The 17,782-nt window shown below is 41.4% G+C and overlaps 1 protein-coding gene across 15 annotated transcripts in view; it reads right to left on the minus strand.

Annotated features, from left to right (window-relative positions):
* KDM2B (lysine demethylase 2B) overlaps positions 1-17,782 on the minus strand; it is a 174,833-nt gene that overhangs the window by 65,165 nt on the left and 91,886 nt on the right. For all 15 annotated transcript variants that reach the window (XM_056534717.1, XM_056534724.1, XM_056534712.1 and 12 more), the window contains one exon: positions 16,256-16,409. In XM_056534717.1, coding sequence (XP_056390692.1) covers positions 16,256-16,409 — 154 coding nt within the window. The remainder of the gene's footprint in view (positions 1-16,255; positions 16,410-17,782) is intronic.

Genomic DNA, 17,782 nt, shown 5'->3' on the forward strand with positions numbered 1-17,782 from the left:
TGATGTTTTCACCCCCATGCTTCACAGTAGGTATGGTGTTCTTTGGATGAAACTCCGCATTCTCTCTCTTCCAAACGCGACGAGTTGAGTTTTTACCAAAAAGTTCTACTTTGGTTTCATCTGACCATATGACATACTCCTAATACTCTTCTGGACCATCCAAATGCTCTCTAGCAAACTTCAGATGGGCCCAGACATGTACTGGCTTAAGTACCAGGGTGTCATGACGTACGCGTAAGATGGGCCCAGACATGTACTGGCGTAAGTACCAGGGTGTCATGACGTAATCATTCACCAGGCATTTTGTGCAAACGCCCAGGTCATCAGACCCCCCCCCCCCCCCCCCCATGTCGGCGATCGCGGCAAATCGCAAGTGAATTCACACTTGCGATTTGCACGATTACGGGTCATTACGGGTCTATAGTGACCCGGAATATAAGGGGGATCGCGGTTGTCTAAGACACCCACGATCCCCCTGAAGGCATAGGAGTGAGGTGGCAGGGGTGCCACCTCTCCTATCCCTGCTATTGGTGGTCTAGACGCGACCACCAATAGCAGATCGGGGGCAGGGGGGTTAACTTTCGGTCCGGGGACCGGCGCCGAAGATCCACTTACCGATCCGGCCGGGCGACGGAGGCTGCGGGCAGCTGAGATCGGCGGGCAGCTGGATCCGACGGAAGCCGGTGAGTTGCCTAGCAACATCTGGAGGGTACAGTTTGAGACCATTATACAGTGCAAAACTACAACTCCCAGCATGCCCAGACAGCTGTTTGCTGTCAGGCGTGCTGGAATTTGTAGTTTTGCAACAGCTGGAGAACCACAGTTTGGAGATCACCTTGCAGTGTTCTCTAAAACTGTAGCCCTCCAGATGTTGCAAAACTGCAAATCCCAGCATGTCCAAACAGCAATCAGCTGTCTCGGCATGCTGGGAGTTGTAGTTGCATACCTCCAGCTATTGCATAACTCCATCTCCCAGCATGCCCTTCGGCGATCAGTACATGCTGGGAGTTGTAGCTTTGCAACAGCTGGAGGCAGACTGGTTGGAAAATACTGAGTTTGGTTGGAAAACCTTCAGTTAGGTTCTGTTACCTGTGTGTCTCCAGCAGATGCTAAAGTACAACTCCCTGCATGCACGGTCTGTCAGTACATTCTGGGAGTTGTAGTTTTGAAACAGTTGGAGGTTTGCCCCCCCATGTGAACGTACAGGCTTACAGTAAGTTTCCTGCTTCAAGTTTGGGCTGCAGCAAATTTTTAGCTGCAGCGCAAACTCCTAGCGGGAAACTCACCGTAACACGCCAGTGCCAATGTACCCTAAAAACACTACACTACACTAACAAATAATAAAGAGTAAAACACTAAATATACACCCCCTTACACTGTCCCCCCCAATAAAAATGAAAAACGTATTGTATGGCAGTGTTTCCAAAACGGAGGCTCCAGCTGTTGCAAAACAACAACTCCCAGCATTTCCGGACAGCCACTGACTGTCCAGCCATGCTGGGAATTTAGCAACAGCTGGAGGCACCCTGTTTGGGAATCACTGGCGTAGAATACCCCTATGTCGACCCCTATGCAATCCCTAATTTAGTCCTCAAATGCACATGGCGCTCTCTCACTTCGGAGCCCTGTCGTATTTCAAGGCAACAGTTTAGGGCCACATATGGGGTATCTCCGTACTCGGGAGAAATTGCACTAAGAATTTTGGGGGGCTTTTTCTCCTTTTACCCCTTATGAAAAAGGAAAAGCTGGGGTCTACACCAGCTGGTTAGTGTAAAAAAATAAAAAAAAAATTACACTAACATGCTGGTGTTGCCCCATACTTTTTATTTTCACAAGCGTTAAAAGGAAAAAAAGACCCCCAAAATTTGTAACGCAATTTCGCCCAAGTACAGAAATACCCCATATGTGGGCGTAAAATGCTCTGTGGGCGCACAACAAGGCTCAGGAGTGAGAGCGCACCATGTACATTTGAGGCCTAAATTGGTGCTTTGCACAGGGGTGGCCGATTTTACAGTGGTTCTGACATAAACGCAAAAAAATAAATACCCACATGTGACCCCATTTTGGAAACTACACCCCTCACGTAATGTAATAATTGGTACAGTGAGCATTTACACCCCACAGGGGTCTGGCAGATTTTTGCAACAGTGGTCCGTGAAAGTTAAAAATTTTATTTTTCATTTGCACAGCCCACTGTTCCAAAGATCTGTCAAACGCCAGTGGGGTGTAAATACTCACTGCACCCCTTATTAAATTCTGTGAGGGGTGTAGTTTCCAAAATAGGGTCACATGTGGGGGGTCCGCTGTTCTGGCACCACGGGGGGGGCTTTGTAAACGCACATGGTCCCTGACTTCCATTCCAAACAATTTTTTTCCCAAAAGCTCAATGGCGCTCCTTCTCTTCTGAGCATTGTAGTGCGCCAGCAGAGCACTTGACGTCCACACATGGGGTATTTCCATACTCAGAAGAGATGGGGTTTCAAATTTTGGGGGGCATTTTGTTCTATTACCCCTTGTAAAAAAAATTTAATTTGAGGGAAAACTAGCATTTTAGTGAAAAAAAATAATAATTTTCACATCCAACTTTAACGAAAAGTCGTCAAACACCTGTGGGGTGTTAAGGCTCACTGAACACCTTGTTACGTGCCTTGAGGGGTGTAGTTTCCAAAATAGCATGCCATGTGTTTTTTTTTTTTTTTTGCTGTTCTGGCACCATAGGGGCTTCCGAAATGTGACATGCCCCCCAAAAACCATTTCAGAAAAACTCACTCTCCAAAATCTCACTGTCGCTCCTTCCCTTTTGAGCCCTCTACTGCGCCCGCCGAACACTCGACATACACATATGAGGTATTTTCTTACTCGAGAGAAATTGGGTTACACATTTTAGGAAGATTTCTCTCCTTTTACCCCTTGTAAAAATTCAATAACTGGGTCTACAAGAACATGCCAGTGTAAAAAATGAAGATTTTGAATTTTCTCCTTCAATTTGCTGCTATTCCTGTGTAAAGCCTAAAGGGTTAACAAACCTTTTGAATGTCATTTTGAATACTTTGAGAGGTGCAGTTTTTATAATGGGGTCATTTGTGGGGTATTTCTAATAAGAAGGCCCTTGAAATCCACTTCAAAACAGAACTGGTCCCTGAAAAATTTTGATTTTGAAAATTGTGTGAAAAATTAGAAAATTCATGCTATACTTTGAAGCCCTCTGATGTCTTCCAAAAGTAAAAACATGTCAACGTTATGATGCAAACATAAAGTAGACATATTGTATATGTGAATCAATATATAATTTATTTGGAATATTCATTTTCCTTATAAGCAGAGAGCTTCAAAGTAAAAAAAAATGCAAAATATTAAATTTTTTAATCAAATTTTGGAATTTTTCACCAAGAAATGATGCAAGTATCGACAAAATTTTACCACTAACAAAGAAGAAAATGTCACGAAAAAACAATCTCGGAATCAGAATGAAAGGTAAAAGCGTCCCAGAGTTATTAATGTTTAAAGTGACAGTGATCAGATGTGCAAAAAATGGCTGTGTCCTACAGTGAAAATTGGCTGGGTCCTTAAGGGGTTAAGCAGGGGGACATGTCTGGCACTGCATGATTTGAGTCCCTGGCAGTGTAGTGTGTTACTGATGGAACCCTTGTTACTTTGGTCCCAGCTCTCTACAGGTCATTCACTAGGTCCCCCTGTGTGGTTCTGGGATTTTTGCTCACCGTTCTTGTGATCATTTTGAGATCTTGCGGGTGAGATCTTGCGTGGAGCCCCAGATCGAGGGAGATTGTCAGTGGTCTTGTATGTCTTCCATTTTCTAATAATTGCTCCCACAGTTGATTTCTTCACACCAAGCTGCTTGCCTATTGCAGGTTCAGACTTCCCAGCCTGGTGCAGGTCTACAATTATGTTTCTGGTGTCCTTCGACAGCTCTTTGGTCTTGGCCATAGTGGAGTTTGGAGTGTGACTGTTTGAGGTTGTGGACAGGTGTCTTTTATACTGATAAGTTCAAACAGAGGAGAACCAGAAATCTTGCTTGTTTGTAAGTGACCACACTTATTTTCCACTATAATTTGCAAATAAATTCTTAAAAAATCAAACAGTGATTTAATGTATTTTTTTCTCATTATGTATCTCATAGTTGAGGTATACCTATGATGAAAATTACAGGACTCTCATCTTTTTAAGTGGGAGAACTTGCACAATTGGTAGCTGACTAAGTACATTTTTGCCCCACTGTAAGTCATTCATAAAATTTCCCATTCCTAATGAATACACTTCTGGCTTTGGTTAAAAAACTGCCAAGCGAAATCCCTTCCCAAGACTGGAATCACAAACTTTAATTTTTCCTTAAAATGGCCTATGCAGTTAAGAATCTAAAACTAGAAGTTAATCCAGCAGGAAGGAGAATATTCCCCATTCACCTTGGGGGAGATTTATTAAAACCTGTGCAAATGAAAAGCTTCCCAGTTGCCCATAGCAACCAATCAGATCGCTTCTATCATTTTGCAGAGGCCTTGTTATAAAAATGAAAGAAGCGATCTGATTGGTTGCTATGGGCAACATGGCAACTTTTCCTCTGGACTGGTTTTGATAAATCGCCCCCTTTGAATCCATGTCTGGCACCAGCTAAAAAAAATAAAAAACTGCAGAACAGTTAACCCCTTAAGGACCAGACCAATTTTATTTTTGCATTTTCGTTTTTTCCTCCTCGCCTTCTAAAAATCATAACTCTCTTATATTTCCATCCACAGAACCATATAAGGGCTTTTTTTTTGCATCACCAATTGTACTTTGTAATTACATCACTTTTACCATAAAATGTACGGCACAACCAAACAAATATTACTTATGTGGGAAAATTGAAAAGAAAACCGCAATTTAGCAAATTTTGGAAGGTTTTGTTTTCATGCTGTACATTTTCCGGTAAAAATTAAATGTTTTCTTTATTCTGTGGGTCAATACGATTAAAATGATACCCATGTTATATGCTTTTCTAGAATTGTACCGCTTAAAAAAAAATCTCAAACCATTTTAACAAAAATTAGTATGTTTGAAATTACCCTATTTTGACCACCTATAACTTTGGATCCTTTGGATAGGGGATAAGATGTCTAAGCACCGGAGAACTCCTTTAAATTGTTTATGGATCCAGCATGTCACCCAGTCAGAGGCTATATGCCCAGCAGAGGTGAGTGGATATTTGAGCGTTAGGCTCAGAATTTGTGCTAGGGTCCCATCCTAAATGAGACCACCTCCCCGTGGTGGATGGGGGACACGTTTTGATCAAAAAGTGCGCTAAAAGCCTAAATTTTTTGACCAATGTGTGCTGCTGCAATCCTCTTTTTTTGTATAATATATATTATATATATATATATATATATATATATATATATATATTCCCCATTTCATTATCCTCCGTTCCTGCACCATATTAAACCCATTCATTTACTTTCCATTCCATTTTCCCCCTTATCCCTTTCCCTCTTTGACAATATTTTCCCATTTCTTCTCATATCTCCGTTACCTTGTATCATCTATGTATCATCTATTTACCATCCGCCGCATATTCCCGCAACTCGCTCTCTTCACTACAGTGATATTCCTATTGCTGCGGCCGTACTCTCGCATCTCGCGAGACTTACTTCCTTTGCTCGGAACCTCACAACGAGCGCTTCGCCTCACACAGTGTTCACAGCCCTCCCGCTCGCAGCGTCGTGTGAAAATTCCCACAGCTGTCACTCTGCATTATATCTGTGATATCTCATTCTTTATTATTACTATTTCAACTATTTTACATTATTCCTTACCTACTGGCTATATTTCTATACTTTACCTGTGCAGACACCAGCAATAACTCCCCTTCTGATAACTTCTGATTGGCAGAGGAGTCTACCACCAATTTGGCTAAGGGACATAAAATTCAGGGGAAATGCACACAAAAAAAGGATACTTTTTTCTATTGACAACCAAAAATCCCAAAGACACCAGTCTTCTTATAAAGGGATAGGTCAAGAACTTCCAACTCACGTTGGCAAACAGAATGATGCTGTTGCTATGCATCTCAGACCCTCTGCCCTAGAGGAAAAAAATTATAATAGGGCTTAGAAAGCTCACAAAAGAGCTAAACCTGATTCATATGTTGTCCCATCATCATCAGATGATTCATATTCTGACATATCTGACCAGGGTGATGTAACTATGAGGATATGGCCACCGATGATCATCCTGAATCACCATTTTATACAGCCAAGGCATTCCTTACTTTAACCCTGACCTTATCAAAACATCCTAGGTCATCAGAATGGCTTCCTAATCCTCACCCAGCCAAATACCTGTCCTCTAGAGTGAGAAAGCCTCTTGATAGATCTACATGAAACAAATTTAGATCAAATATTTGAACAAATCAGGGAAAAACAATAAAAAATGCCTAGATAAATCCCTAAAAGACAAGTCACTGGATGTTCTAGGTCCCATGACCAAAATCTTAGAGCGATCTGAAGCTTTTATGTCTTCCGGACAACCTATTGACACTTCCGTTTTACAGTTGGGCCCAGAGAGACCTTTGATTATTAGGTAATGCAAACGCAGCCATTTTGGCGGAGAGACTCGGCACAATTTTCATGAGGCTTGATCCTCAATTGGCTCACAGAATTGCCTCTACAGAATTTGAACAATCCTCTGAAGGTCTTCTCTTCAGAGATGCCTTTATTAAAAATAGATTGGAAAATACAGGGGCATTTTTACTTCCCTATACAAAGCCAAAACTTCTCTGAGGAAAGTTCTCTCACAAAAATTTTTGGGGAGAGCTGGGAAAGCAGACCCTCCCAAGGAAAGGAGCCTCTTCATCCAGGCAATATCCCAGAGGCCCCTCCCAAGATAGAACCTCTTATCAACCCTCATCCTTCACTCCGCCACCATTCTACCCTAGAAGAGGATGTCCCTGAAGGTCCAGAGGCAATCACGGTTATCACAGGACCAGACCATTTTCAGGTAAGTCCGATTCCTCCATCTTTTTCCCTTCGTCCCTTGGGAGGAAGACTCAAACATTTGATCCATGCCTGGAGTTCCATAACTTTGGATTCCTGGATTCTGAACACAGTTTCAGGTTTCCTAATAGACTTCATATCTCTTCAAACTCAACCTTTTTTTCACATACGATTCAGTTTTCATCCATGGATCAGAATCTCAGATCTGGAAAACAAAGATCTTTTTTCCAAAAGACCCATCACTCCAATCCCAAGTCATACTCCAGGTTTCATCAGCAACATCTTTCTAGTAAAGAAAAAGTATGGAGGTCACAGACCTGTCATCAATTTATGGCCTTCTAAACAATTTCATTCAATACCAACATTTCAAGATGGAGGGCATACATCTTCTCAGATGTCTCCTAATCCAAGGAAATTGGATGTCAAAAGTGGATCTAAAAGATGCCTATTTTACCATCCCTATTCATCCCTCTAATCAGCAATAACTTCAACTCCTATGGAGGGAACAGAAATGGCAATTTACTTGCCTTCCTTTCGGCCTATGGTCAGCTCTGTAGTGTTTCGCGAAGCTGTTGAAGCCGATAGACCTCTGCTTCTTAGGATGGATACTAAGTCTAATCATATATTTAGACGACATTCTTATCATGGCCCAATCACACACATTGATACTTTGTCATCTCCAATGGAGATCAAGTCAAGGGAAGTGGAATTTTTAGGTTTCATGACAGATGCCCAAAAAACTGAGTCTCCCTCTCAAAAAACTACTAACTATTCGGAAATCCGATCAGTTTAAAAAAAAAAAAAAAAAGATATCTTTACGGACTATTGCACGAATAATAGGCCTTCTATCAGCATCAATTCAGGCCATTTTTCCATCCCCATTACATTATCGGGCCCTACAACGTCTCAAAATCCAACATCTGAGACAAGGTCTGGATTATTCGGGTATGATAATACTTTCTCCCGAAGCCAAGGAGGAATTTCTATGGTGGCTTCATCACATTCATGCCTGGAATGGCAAGACCATTTTTCATTGCACACCGGACCTCATTATAGAATCCGATGCCAGCTTTTTAGGCTGGGGAGCTTGTTGCGGTCCACTTACCACAGGAGGGAAGTGGTCAGAGAAAGAGACAGGTCTTCATATCAATTGACTGGAACTATTAGCAGGTTCCTTTGCTTTGAAAAGGAGTACAGATCGCATTGTTTTATCTTACTTCGTATGGACAATATCTCAGCGGTTCAATACATCAACCACATCAACGTCCAAAATATTGTCAGAATTCGCAAAAGATTTCTGGCATTTCTGTCTGGAAAAGAACATTACATTAAAAGCAGAATTTCTTCCTGGATTAGTCAACTCAATCACAGATTGGAATTCTAGTTTCCTTACAGATTCCAGCGATTGGAAACTGAATTCTCCGGTTGTGACAACGATCAACAATGATCTTGATCACTCCATGGTGGTCATCCCAGACTTGGTTTCCCCAAGTTCTCAGTTTATCGATGGATATCCTGAGGATCCTACCTGTATGTCCCCTTCTCCTTCAAAATCCATCAGGGAACCCTCACCCTCTAATCCAATCAGGATCGCTCTCTCTCTCATGACTGGTCATAGTCATTTGATTGTGAATTTTCACAATCAACTAGAGAAATTCTAACAGAAACCTGGGCCCCAGGCACCCGTAAAGCTTACAGATCGGCCTGGGGATTTTGGGTTCGTTGGTGCTCTCAATGATCTCTGGATCCCTTTCGAGCACCTTTCCATCACATACTGAATTTTCTTTCAGCCTCTTTCAATTCAGGAAAGGCTTATAGAACAAATAAATCTGTATCGTTCTGCCATTTCTGCAGAACATGACTCTTGCAATTGGTAAATATCCTCTTGTATGCCGCTTATTAAAAGGAATCCGTTTCAAAAGCCCCACTCTTTTGAAACAGGAATCCACTTGGAATGTATTCTCATTCTCAATCTTTTTTATTCATGGGAAGATAAGAATTTCCTTTCCCTAAAACTCTTCTCTATTAAACTAACCGTCCTTCTTTATCTTGTCTCTATTAAAAGAATATCTGATATTAAGGCATTAGATATTTCTCATAGATCGTTTTCTCCTCACGAGTTCATTTTACAATCTCTCTACCAAAACTAATATTCATTCAGTCTTTCACCCATTTTTTCCTTAACATGACAAACTATGCATGGTTAGATGTCTGAAGTCCTATGAACTTAAAACAGTTACTCTCCGTAATTATTTTTCCCAACTACTCATCCTACTGTAAGCCTCATCTTCCCGTGTCTTCTGCCACTCTAGCGAGATGGGTCAGACAAGCCAAGAGAATGGCAGGGATTGAGGTTTCTAAATTTGGCGCTCATTCTACACGAGGAGCAATGTCCACAAAAACCATTCAAGCAGGAGGCTCTCTTTCTGATCTCCTCATGGCAGCTAACTGGTCATCTTAATCTATTTAAGACCAGAATCACATGTATCCATGTCTATTTTGTGATCTATATGTCATATTACTTTGATATCACAATATATGCAAGTTAAAAACTATAATATATTATGCTTCTTGTTGGACATAAAATTTAAGATTTTCCTGGTTTTATGATGGAAAATATGGATTTTATTAATAACAGGACGCGAGCAATATCCCTCCCTATGTTTATTATTAATTCCCTCCCTTATGTTTTCTCTTCGTTTTCTTCTAGCATATTAGATGTTATCAAGTACACCTTATCTGGTTGGTTTCTTCAATGAGTCTTCTTCAAGACCACATCAAGTTTTATTTCCAGTTATTGGCCTAAGATCTTCATTTGGGATCTACATAACTTCTGATCATCTAGATTACTACTCTTCAGTTTATCTACCTTTTGATATTCTTTAGTTCTCCTACTCAACTTCCATATTCTTGGTTCGTTGCATCTCAGAAAGAGGGAGGGGCTTCATCTTTCAGACCATTTATCACCTGTACTCTGATATGATTGGTTACCTGTTATTACCTGCAGTGTTTGGTTACACCTTAAAGTTTTCATGTTGTAATGTTTCATTAACTACTTCACTGCTGTGAGTCAGTAAAATAAAGAATTGCATATATTGTTCGCTTCCTGTCGTTAATAAAATCCATATTTTCCGTCATGGCTACAATAATTTTTTGTTTTCTGGTAAACACTTATCCTCAGCAAGCCTCAAGGGTTCAAATGTAATTTTAGTTAGACCCACTGGATTTTAATCCGCTTTATATAAAAGATTACGGATTTGTGGATTTATCTTGCTGGCTGCCTTCAAACATCTGGATCCACCTGTGAGATGCAAGTTCACAGTCCATATTTTTCTATCACCTCTGCTGAGAGCCCCTGGCTTTGCAATCTGGAGCGGTTAGGATCCACGCCTTTTTTTAGTGCCCTAAACTAACTTCTTTGCAGCCAGTATAGACATTTCAGAGTTAAAGTGGTCTTTTCCACCATTATCTTACTGATTACTCGTGGGAGAAGTAGTGTGGGAGGAAATCCCATGTTATGGTGAGAGTGTCTATTCCCTGAGAGCAATCTTTTGGTTCTAGGGAAAAGAAACTTCTGTTCCTCCTGGACGCAAAAAGGTTTATCCGAGGCATTCCCCACCTGGATGTCATATCCCTTAAGACTATTTCAGACTATTTTCTTGAGTCTATGTCATTTCTGCTCAGGAAGTCCACGTGGAAATTTGTGCTTCCTTTTAGGTGTGCGGCTTAAAGGGAGAGAATATTAACATCCGCCCATGTAAAATCTTTTGACACTAGATGTTGTAGGGAACTGTGCCCTGCCCTTACTTTGGTGCTGTAGAAAGGACACAGTTGTCATGTTGTCCAACAGTATGTGGGACTAAGAGCCCAGAAGAACTGATTCTGCTTGCCCAAGGGTCTCCCGTAAAGCTCTCAATTCTCTCTAGATGGAAGATCTCTGGGGTCTCACTGGGGTCAGACACCCTGAAAAATGTGATCCTGTAGCTGTGTTCCCCAATGTGAGGCGCATCTGTATAGATAGTTATTTTGGGATAAGGGGGCCAATCCACTCCCTTTTTCAATTTTTTTTTCTTTGTACACCATGATATGGCTATCGAGATGGATTTGGGAAGAGAGTGGAGTGGGCTTGACTAACATTGCCTCCCTTATTGATGCTATTATCTTCCTCTGAAATTGTTTTTCCACCTGGGAGGATAGTAGGTCTGATGTACTAAATTCAGTAGTATTCCCAGGATTACTTTCTTATTTTCTGGGGTAAGACAGAATTTCTTTGTATTCATTATCCATCCTAGGGATTGAAGAAAACTAATGGTCTGATATACGCTCTTTGTTAGGATGGAGGGGGAGTCTGGTATTCTGTAAGTGTACAGCCAAAAATGATTCCACCGTGATTTTTGTGCAGGGCCATTGACATCACAAATGGCAAGACCTATAATTAAAAATTATTGAGGCATTTTTTATATTTTAGATGGACTGGGACATGGTAGTATGAGTCCTTAAGGTCTGCTGTAGGCATTACTGCATTCTTTTTGAGGAGTTGTATTGTTGTAGATTTTAGAGACTCCATCTTGAACGTTTTGTATACTATGAAGTGATTGAGAGGCTTTAGGCTGATCGTCCTGAAACTGCTGATCTGTTTCCTTACTAGAAAAACATTTCAATTTTAGAAGTTTCAAAAACCCCTCTTCCAGTGTACTTTGCAGAATGTATTGATGAATTACTACAAATTCCCTAAGGAGGGTAAGAAGAGAATTCTATTTTAAACCCCTCCTGAATCTCCCACTGTGATAGAGTGAATGGGCCATTTCTTGTTCTGGGAGTACATGGAGGAATTGAAGAAGGGATACAGTTATTCCCACCTTTCTTGTAGATTTATCTAAATTTGTTCCTTTCCCCCTATAGGATTGCTGGTTGTTTTGGGGGACAGAAAGGACTGCTTTTTGAAAGATTGGGGTTCCAGAAGAGACTTCCTTTCATCCAAACTTTTTTTTCTAGTATTTTGTCCAGAGCTGAGCCAAATACCGACTGCCCCTCATAGGTAATACCACATAATTAAGTCTTACTGGAATTATCTCGTGACCACAATTTTAGCCACAGATCCCTTCTAGCAGAATTGGTGAGGGACACTTCATTATTTTAAATCTTAATAGATTCTACAGAATCATCCACTAGATCGGATGTGGCTAATCTAAGGGTAGACCCAGAAAAAATAATTTGATCTCTGAGTGTACTCTCAAATTGAGAGATCCACCGAAACAAGGCTCTAGAAATGCAGGTTGACGCAATATTAGAATTAGGGAGAGCAGAGGAACATTTTCAAGCTCTTCTAAGAAGGCCCTCAGTCTTAGACTGTTCACATGCCAGAATTTCTGCATGAATTTTTAGCCAATACACAAATGGGATTCAGCTGTCCCATTCACACAGCAGAATTTCTGCTGCAGAATTTCCATTGAAGTGAATTGACTATAAATTCATTCAGAATTCCTTGCAGAAATTCTGACGTGTAAACATAGCCTCAGTTGGGAGGCATAATCAAAGGAAACGGACACTTTTGCCACCTGCACATCAATCTTAGGAATGTCTTTCCAAAATGTTATAGCCTAATCATTAAAAGAAACCTCTTTCTATTCTCAGGGGGCATATACATTTTTTTCAGGTGCTGTCAAGGACCAACTGGGTGACAGAGAGTGAGCCCTAAACTGACCCTAAAATATCTCTCACTGCCTACTTGCCCATCCATCCTAAATGATGGATCGACAACTGGGTGCCAGTCCATTCCTGCGCTAAAGTGCAGTGGCATAAAAACACATAATATACATAGTCTGTCACAGACCAGAACAGAAATCTACTAGACAACCATATAATAATAAATCCAAATAGACTACTTGCCAGCGGCACACTCCACAGTGTGGTCAGAAGCTGACCCAGTAGGAAAACAGAAATCATATAACAAGAAACACTAGACTAGAACCAGATAAGTCTGAATAGACTCCAGAATACCGAACAAGAATATAACATACAGAGCACAGGGTACAAGCTAGACTCAGACACAGTGTGAACACAGACAGAGCAGAAAGAACAAACAATCCTAAAACCGACTAACAGACTAAAATACAAGGAGCATGCTATATAACCATGGCTAAAAACCCAGATAAAATGACAAGATAAATACAAGGTAAATGATCAAGCAGACTATAGCACAAACAGACATAGTAGTATTGCACTCAATAACCAGCACAAGGATGCAGGAGCTCTCATTCGTTCACAGCATTAACTATTCCCTATCCAGGTAAAATAGCAAACTGCTCTGAACAAACTAGTGTGTGAATACACACCTAAACAGAAAAATACAAAAACAAACGGACATTACAGGTGCTTTTCATTAGTCCAAAATTATATTTTAGTTTTTTGCCTGGGAAACACATTTTTTCAATCCAGCAAACATTTAATCATGTACGCTTTTCTTTTCTAGTTTATCCATTTATTACGAATCTAACCACCTTAATCAGATCATCAACATCCTCTGAATTAAACAGGTATTCCATACTATGCTACAGGAGCTGTAAAGTTAGTGTAGTTCATAATACAGTGTCTGTACCTGTCCTGGATTGTGATCTCACAATTCTTCTGTGATTTTTGGCCCAAAGTTTATTTTTAACAGCATACAAAATTAGTGTCTCAGGTTTTCCCAGGTTACAGTGTGGCTTAAGACATTACATCTCTAGGTAGAGGGAGCCTGTCTTTGCTTCAATGGGTGGAGCATAGATCATTCCGCAGTGAATTGTAACAGCTGGAGACTCCCTGGTTAGAAAACACTGGTCTAGGGAGCACAGGTGTGTTTCAATGGGAGGGGGGGGGGCTGATGTGTAGGAGGAAGAATTAAAATAACCTTATGGTGGACAACCCCTTTAAAGTAGTACTATATCATAACCTAACAATCCATCTTGCCCAGGGAGTTACAAGCATCTGAGATCTCAACAGACCTCTTGTGTGATTTAGAAGAATAAATTGTTTTCGCTTTTTACAGGGTAGCGAGACAGACAAATAGTGGGTACTGGAGGAGGACTAAGCGGCTAGTGAGGTCTGGATTTCCTACTTTACTAATTAACAGATGTTATCCATAAATGCAGCCTGTTACTCCTTTTTGGAGGCTTTGGGATGCTTTATTTTTTTGGCACCTGAGCATACAAAAAATAACCCATCCCCCCCCCCAAAAAAAAAAAAAAAGTACTTAGGCATAGAAAAAATATATAAATGTGCATACAGAATTGGGCATGGTACTTACAAACTGAGGGGGAGATTTATCAAAACCTGTGCTAAGGAAAAGTTTCCCAGTTGCCCATAGCAAGCAATCAGATTGCTTATTTCATTTTGCAGAGGCCTTATTAAAACTGAAAGAAGATAGCCGATTGGTTGCTATGGACAACATTTCGTCTGGACAGGGTATGATAAATCTCTCCCTAAGTCCCCAGTACAGGCAACCTGCTGTCTTCAAACCACCTCTTTAAATATACTTACCAGTCGCCATTTAAAAAAAATAATAATAATAATGATACTTGCACCCAGTGTTAAAAAAAAAAAAAAAAAACTATGTCTGGGCGCTCCTCACCGTAGCAGCATCCTTCCAGCGGCAGGACCATGATGCCACGCACCAGTGCCCGCATACCTCACCAGAGAAGAGCTAGAAAGTGTTGGAAGGTAAACTACATTACGTCCCCAGTGGGAGATGACAGACACCCAGTGCTATGGGGAGGACCATCGTCCACAGCAGAGACCCAAGGAAGGAGGAAGCCTAACCTAAGCATCCCGCTCCTGCTGCTCGTAAGAGTAATTTTCTTTTATTACTTTATGGTCTATTCACACGTACAGTATTCTGCGCAGATTTGATGCTCAGATTTGATGCGCAGGATTTTCTGCTGCAGATTCCAATGTAAACTGAACACAGCTTGAAATACTGCGCATCAAATCTGCGCCGAATACTGTACGTGTGAATAGACCCTTAGGGATCTCCAAATAAGTTCTCCCTTATTCTCATGGCAGTCCCTAGTAGGAACAGAAAAAGCACTGGTGATGGTCAGATAGGGAAAGGCTTTTAACCTCTTATGTTTTTTTTTCTTTTTCCCTTCTAGGACCAATGGCATAACTTCTAGTGCTGTCATGGAGATAATGAGAGACAAAAGTATCTTCCCTATGTTCCTTTTACAAAGGCAGACAACAACCGCCCCATGATATCTGTCTTTTATACTTGAATGCAGGGGTCCTCAAACTACGGCCCGCAGACGACATGTGACCCGTCGAGGACATTTATCCGGCCCGCCAGGTGTTTTTTTTGCAGCTGCTGCCTAAAGACATGCCCCTGATAACTCTCTGCGGCCCTGCGTTTACTTTAAAAACGCAAGGACCGCCGGGAGGTAGCGCATGCAGGGACGTCACTGATGTCCCATGTGTGCGCCCATAGCAACAGAGCGCGGAGGAGTGGAGCAGCGAGCAGGAGATGCGCTGGCAAGCTTGGTAAGTGTTACCAGCGGCATGTCATCTTCGGTGCTCCTCCGGTCCCGGGACCCACTGCTATGGCCGGATCGGAGGAGCGGTGGTCGGAGCACTGAAGTGGGGCAGTACACAGGCATACAGCCTCCAGCCACACTGTATGGCTGGAGGCTGTATGTCTGTGGGGGAACATACTGCCAGCCTAATGTGGGGGGAACTATTCTGCCAACTAAATGTGGGGGAACTACAACCTAATGTGGGGGGAACTATACTGCCAACCTAATGTGCAGGAACTACAACCTAATGTGGGGGGATCTATACTGCCAACCTAATGTGGGGGAAACTATGCTGCCTACTTAAAGGGGTAGTCCACTAATAAGATATATGTGTGCATAGGAATTTGCTCATAGTTTTTTTTTTTTTTTACTATAGTCCGGCCCTCCAATGGTCTGAGGGACAGTGAACTGGCCCCCTGTTTAAAAAGTTTGAGGACCCCTGCTGGAAGGGTATGTTCAGAAATACAGGATCTGCTGCATATTTTTGCTGGATATTAAGTGCAGCTGACTTTCCTATCCATTAACTTCAATGGGTAGCAAGATCAGATGCAGAAATATGCAGAAGATCCTGTACAGGTGAACATTCCCTTAAGAAAAATGTGTGAAAACTGCTTTGACCTACAAAAAATAAAAAAATAATTAAAAATAAAAAAATTAATAAAATAAAAAAAGGCCCTTACATTTGATTATTTGCAACCACTGTAAATACTTCAGTTAGACCATTACCTGATGGAATGAAGAAGGTGTGTCCTTGCTGGAGTTCTATTCTCTGACAACCCTGTGATCTGTCTCCTAAGAAGATGTCAGTTTGCTTCCCTGATAAAATCCATTCCTCATAAAGCTTTAAGTTAAACACTGTAGGAGGAATTAACCAAAATACCTGTGGTAGAGATTAGACATAGTAATCTATTAATAAAAATCACGATAAAGAAAGACTAATGTTACTGTAAAAAAGAAAAAGATATATTAAACCAAAAATAGGCGTACCTGTAATGTCCGTCTTGGTTGTGTTCAGACACGGCCATTGGATTTAGGTTGTGTCTGAACAGTTTGATGTTTCTTGGTAAGGAAATAGTTAAAGCTTTTATTCTTTCCCCAATGGCTGTGAGGGTGTGTCTAGAAATCTCCAGTTCAGTCTAGGTTCTGGGCTGGTGATTGACATGCTGCTATAAAGCGGTTGGTGAAACACTGTTTGTTTGAGCTTTAAATCTACTATTTTTGCCTTAGCATCACTTTGTATTTATCTTTGAGATGTTCTGGGTTTTAGCCGTGGTTATGTAGCATGCTCATAGTAGATTTTAATCTGTGTTCGATTGGTCAGTTTTTAGGATTAGTATGTCCTTACTGCCAAGTAGCTGTTCACACTGTGTTTTCCTGCATCTGTTTGCAGAGTTTTTGTAACAAGACATCCCTGTTACCTTTGAATGGGGAATCCGGGGAATTGAGAATTAGGAAAAGAGATCTCCGTGCTTCATGGTGGACTCTGGGAGATTGCGTTCTGGTATCAAGACATTCCTGTGTCTACTAGAGGTTATCTGGGGGATTTCAGTTTATTATTCCTGTTTGTTCCTGAAGTCTATGCTGACTCATCCTTTTCCCAGTCTTGTGTTTTGGACCTAATCTGTTGGTTAGTTTATCTGTGCTCCTATATTTATATCCTATTTGGTTGATCTGATCTTTATAGTTTGTTAGTACATGCACTGATCATAGAGTTCATGATCACTGAATTAGTGTTTTCTCTGTGCTTTACCGTTGGTCTATAGTGTTCCTCTGTGCTAACTCTCTGATCTGTGTCCTCTGAACTTTATCTGTTTTTGTTAGTTATCTGAGTCCAGTATTTATAGCGTTCTATTTTCCTGTAAGATTTCTGGCTAGTGACAGACTGTGTATTTTTGTGTGTTTTTACGCCACTGCACTTTAGCGCAGAGAGGGGCTGGCACCCAGTTGTCAATCCATCGGTTAGGATGGATGGGCAAGTAGGCAGGGAGAGTGTTTTTAGGGTCAGTTTAGGGCTCACTCTCCCTGTCTCCCCTTGTCAGTCCTGACAGTACCCTACTTAGTATCTACTCTTCCTCCCCCTGTCCTGCCTCCTTAAAGGAGTACTGCAGCCATAGAACACTTATCCTGCAGAGAGGGGATAAGTGTCTGATCGCAGGGGGTCCGACCGCTGGGATCCCCCTGCAATCTCCTGCACGGGGACCAGGCATTGCCGCAGCCCTGCGTGGCTAATGTTCTTGTCGTCACCCTCACTAA

The sequence above is a fragment of the Hyla sarda genome, chromosome 1 (genome assembly GCF_029499605.1).
Source record: "Hyla sarda isolate aHylSar1 chromosome 1, aHylSar1.hap1, whole genome shotgun sequence".
Lineage (NCBI taxonomy): Eukaryota > Metazoa > Chordata > Amphibia > Anura > Hylidae > Hyla > Hyla sarda.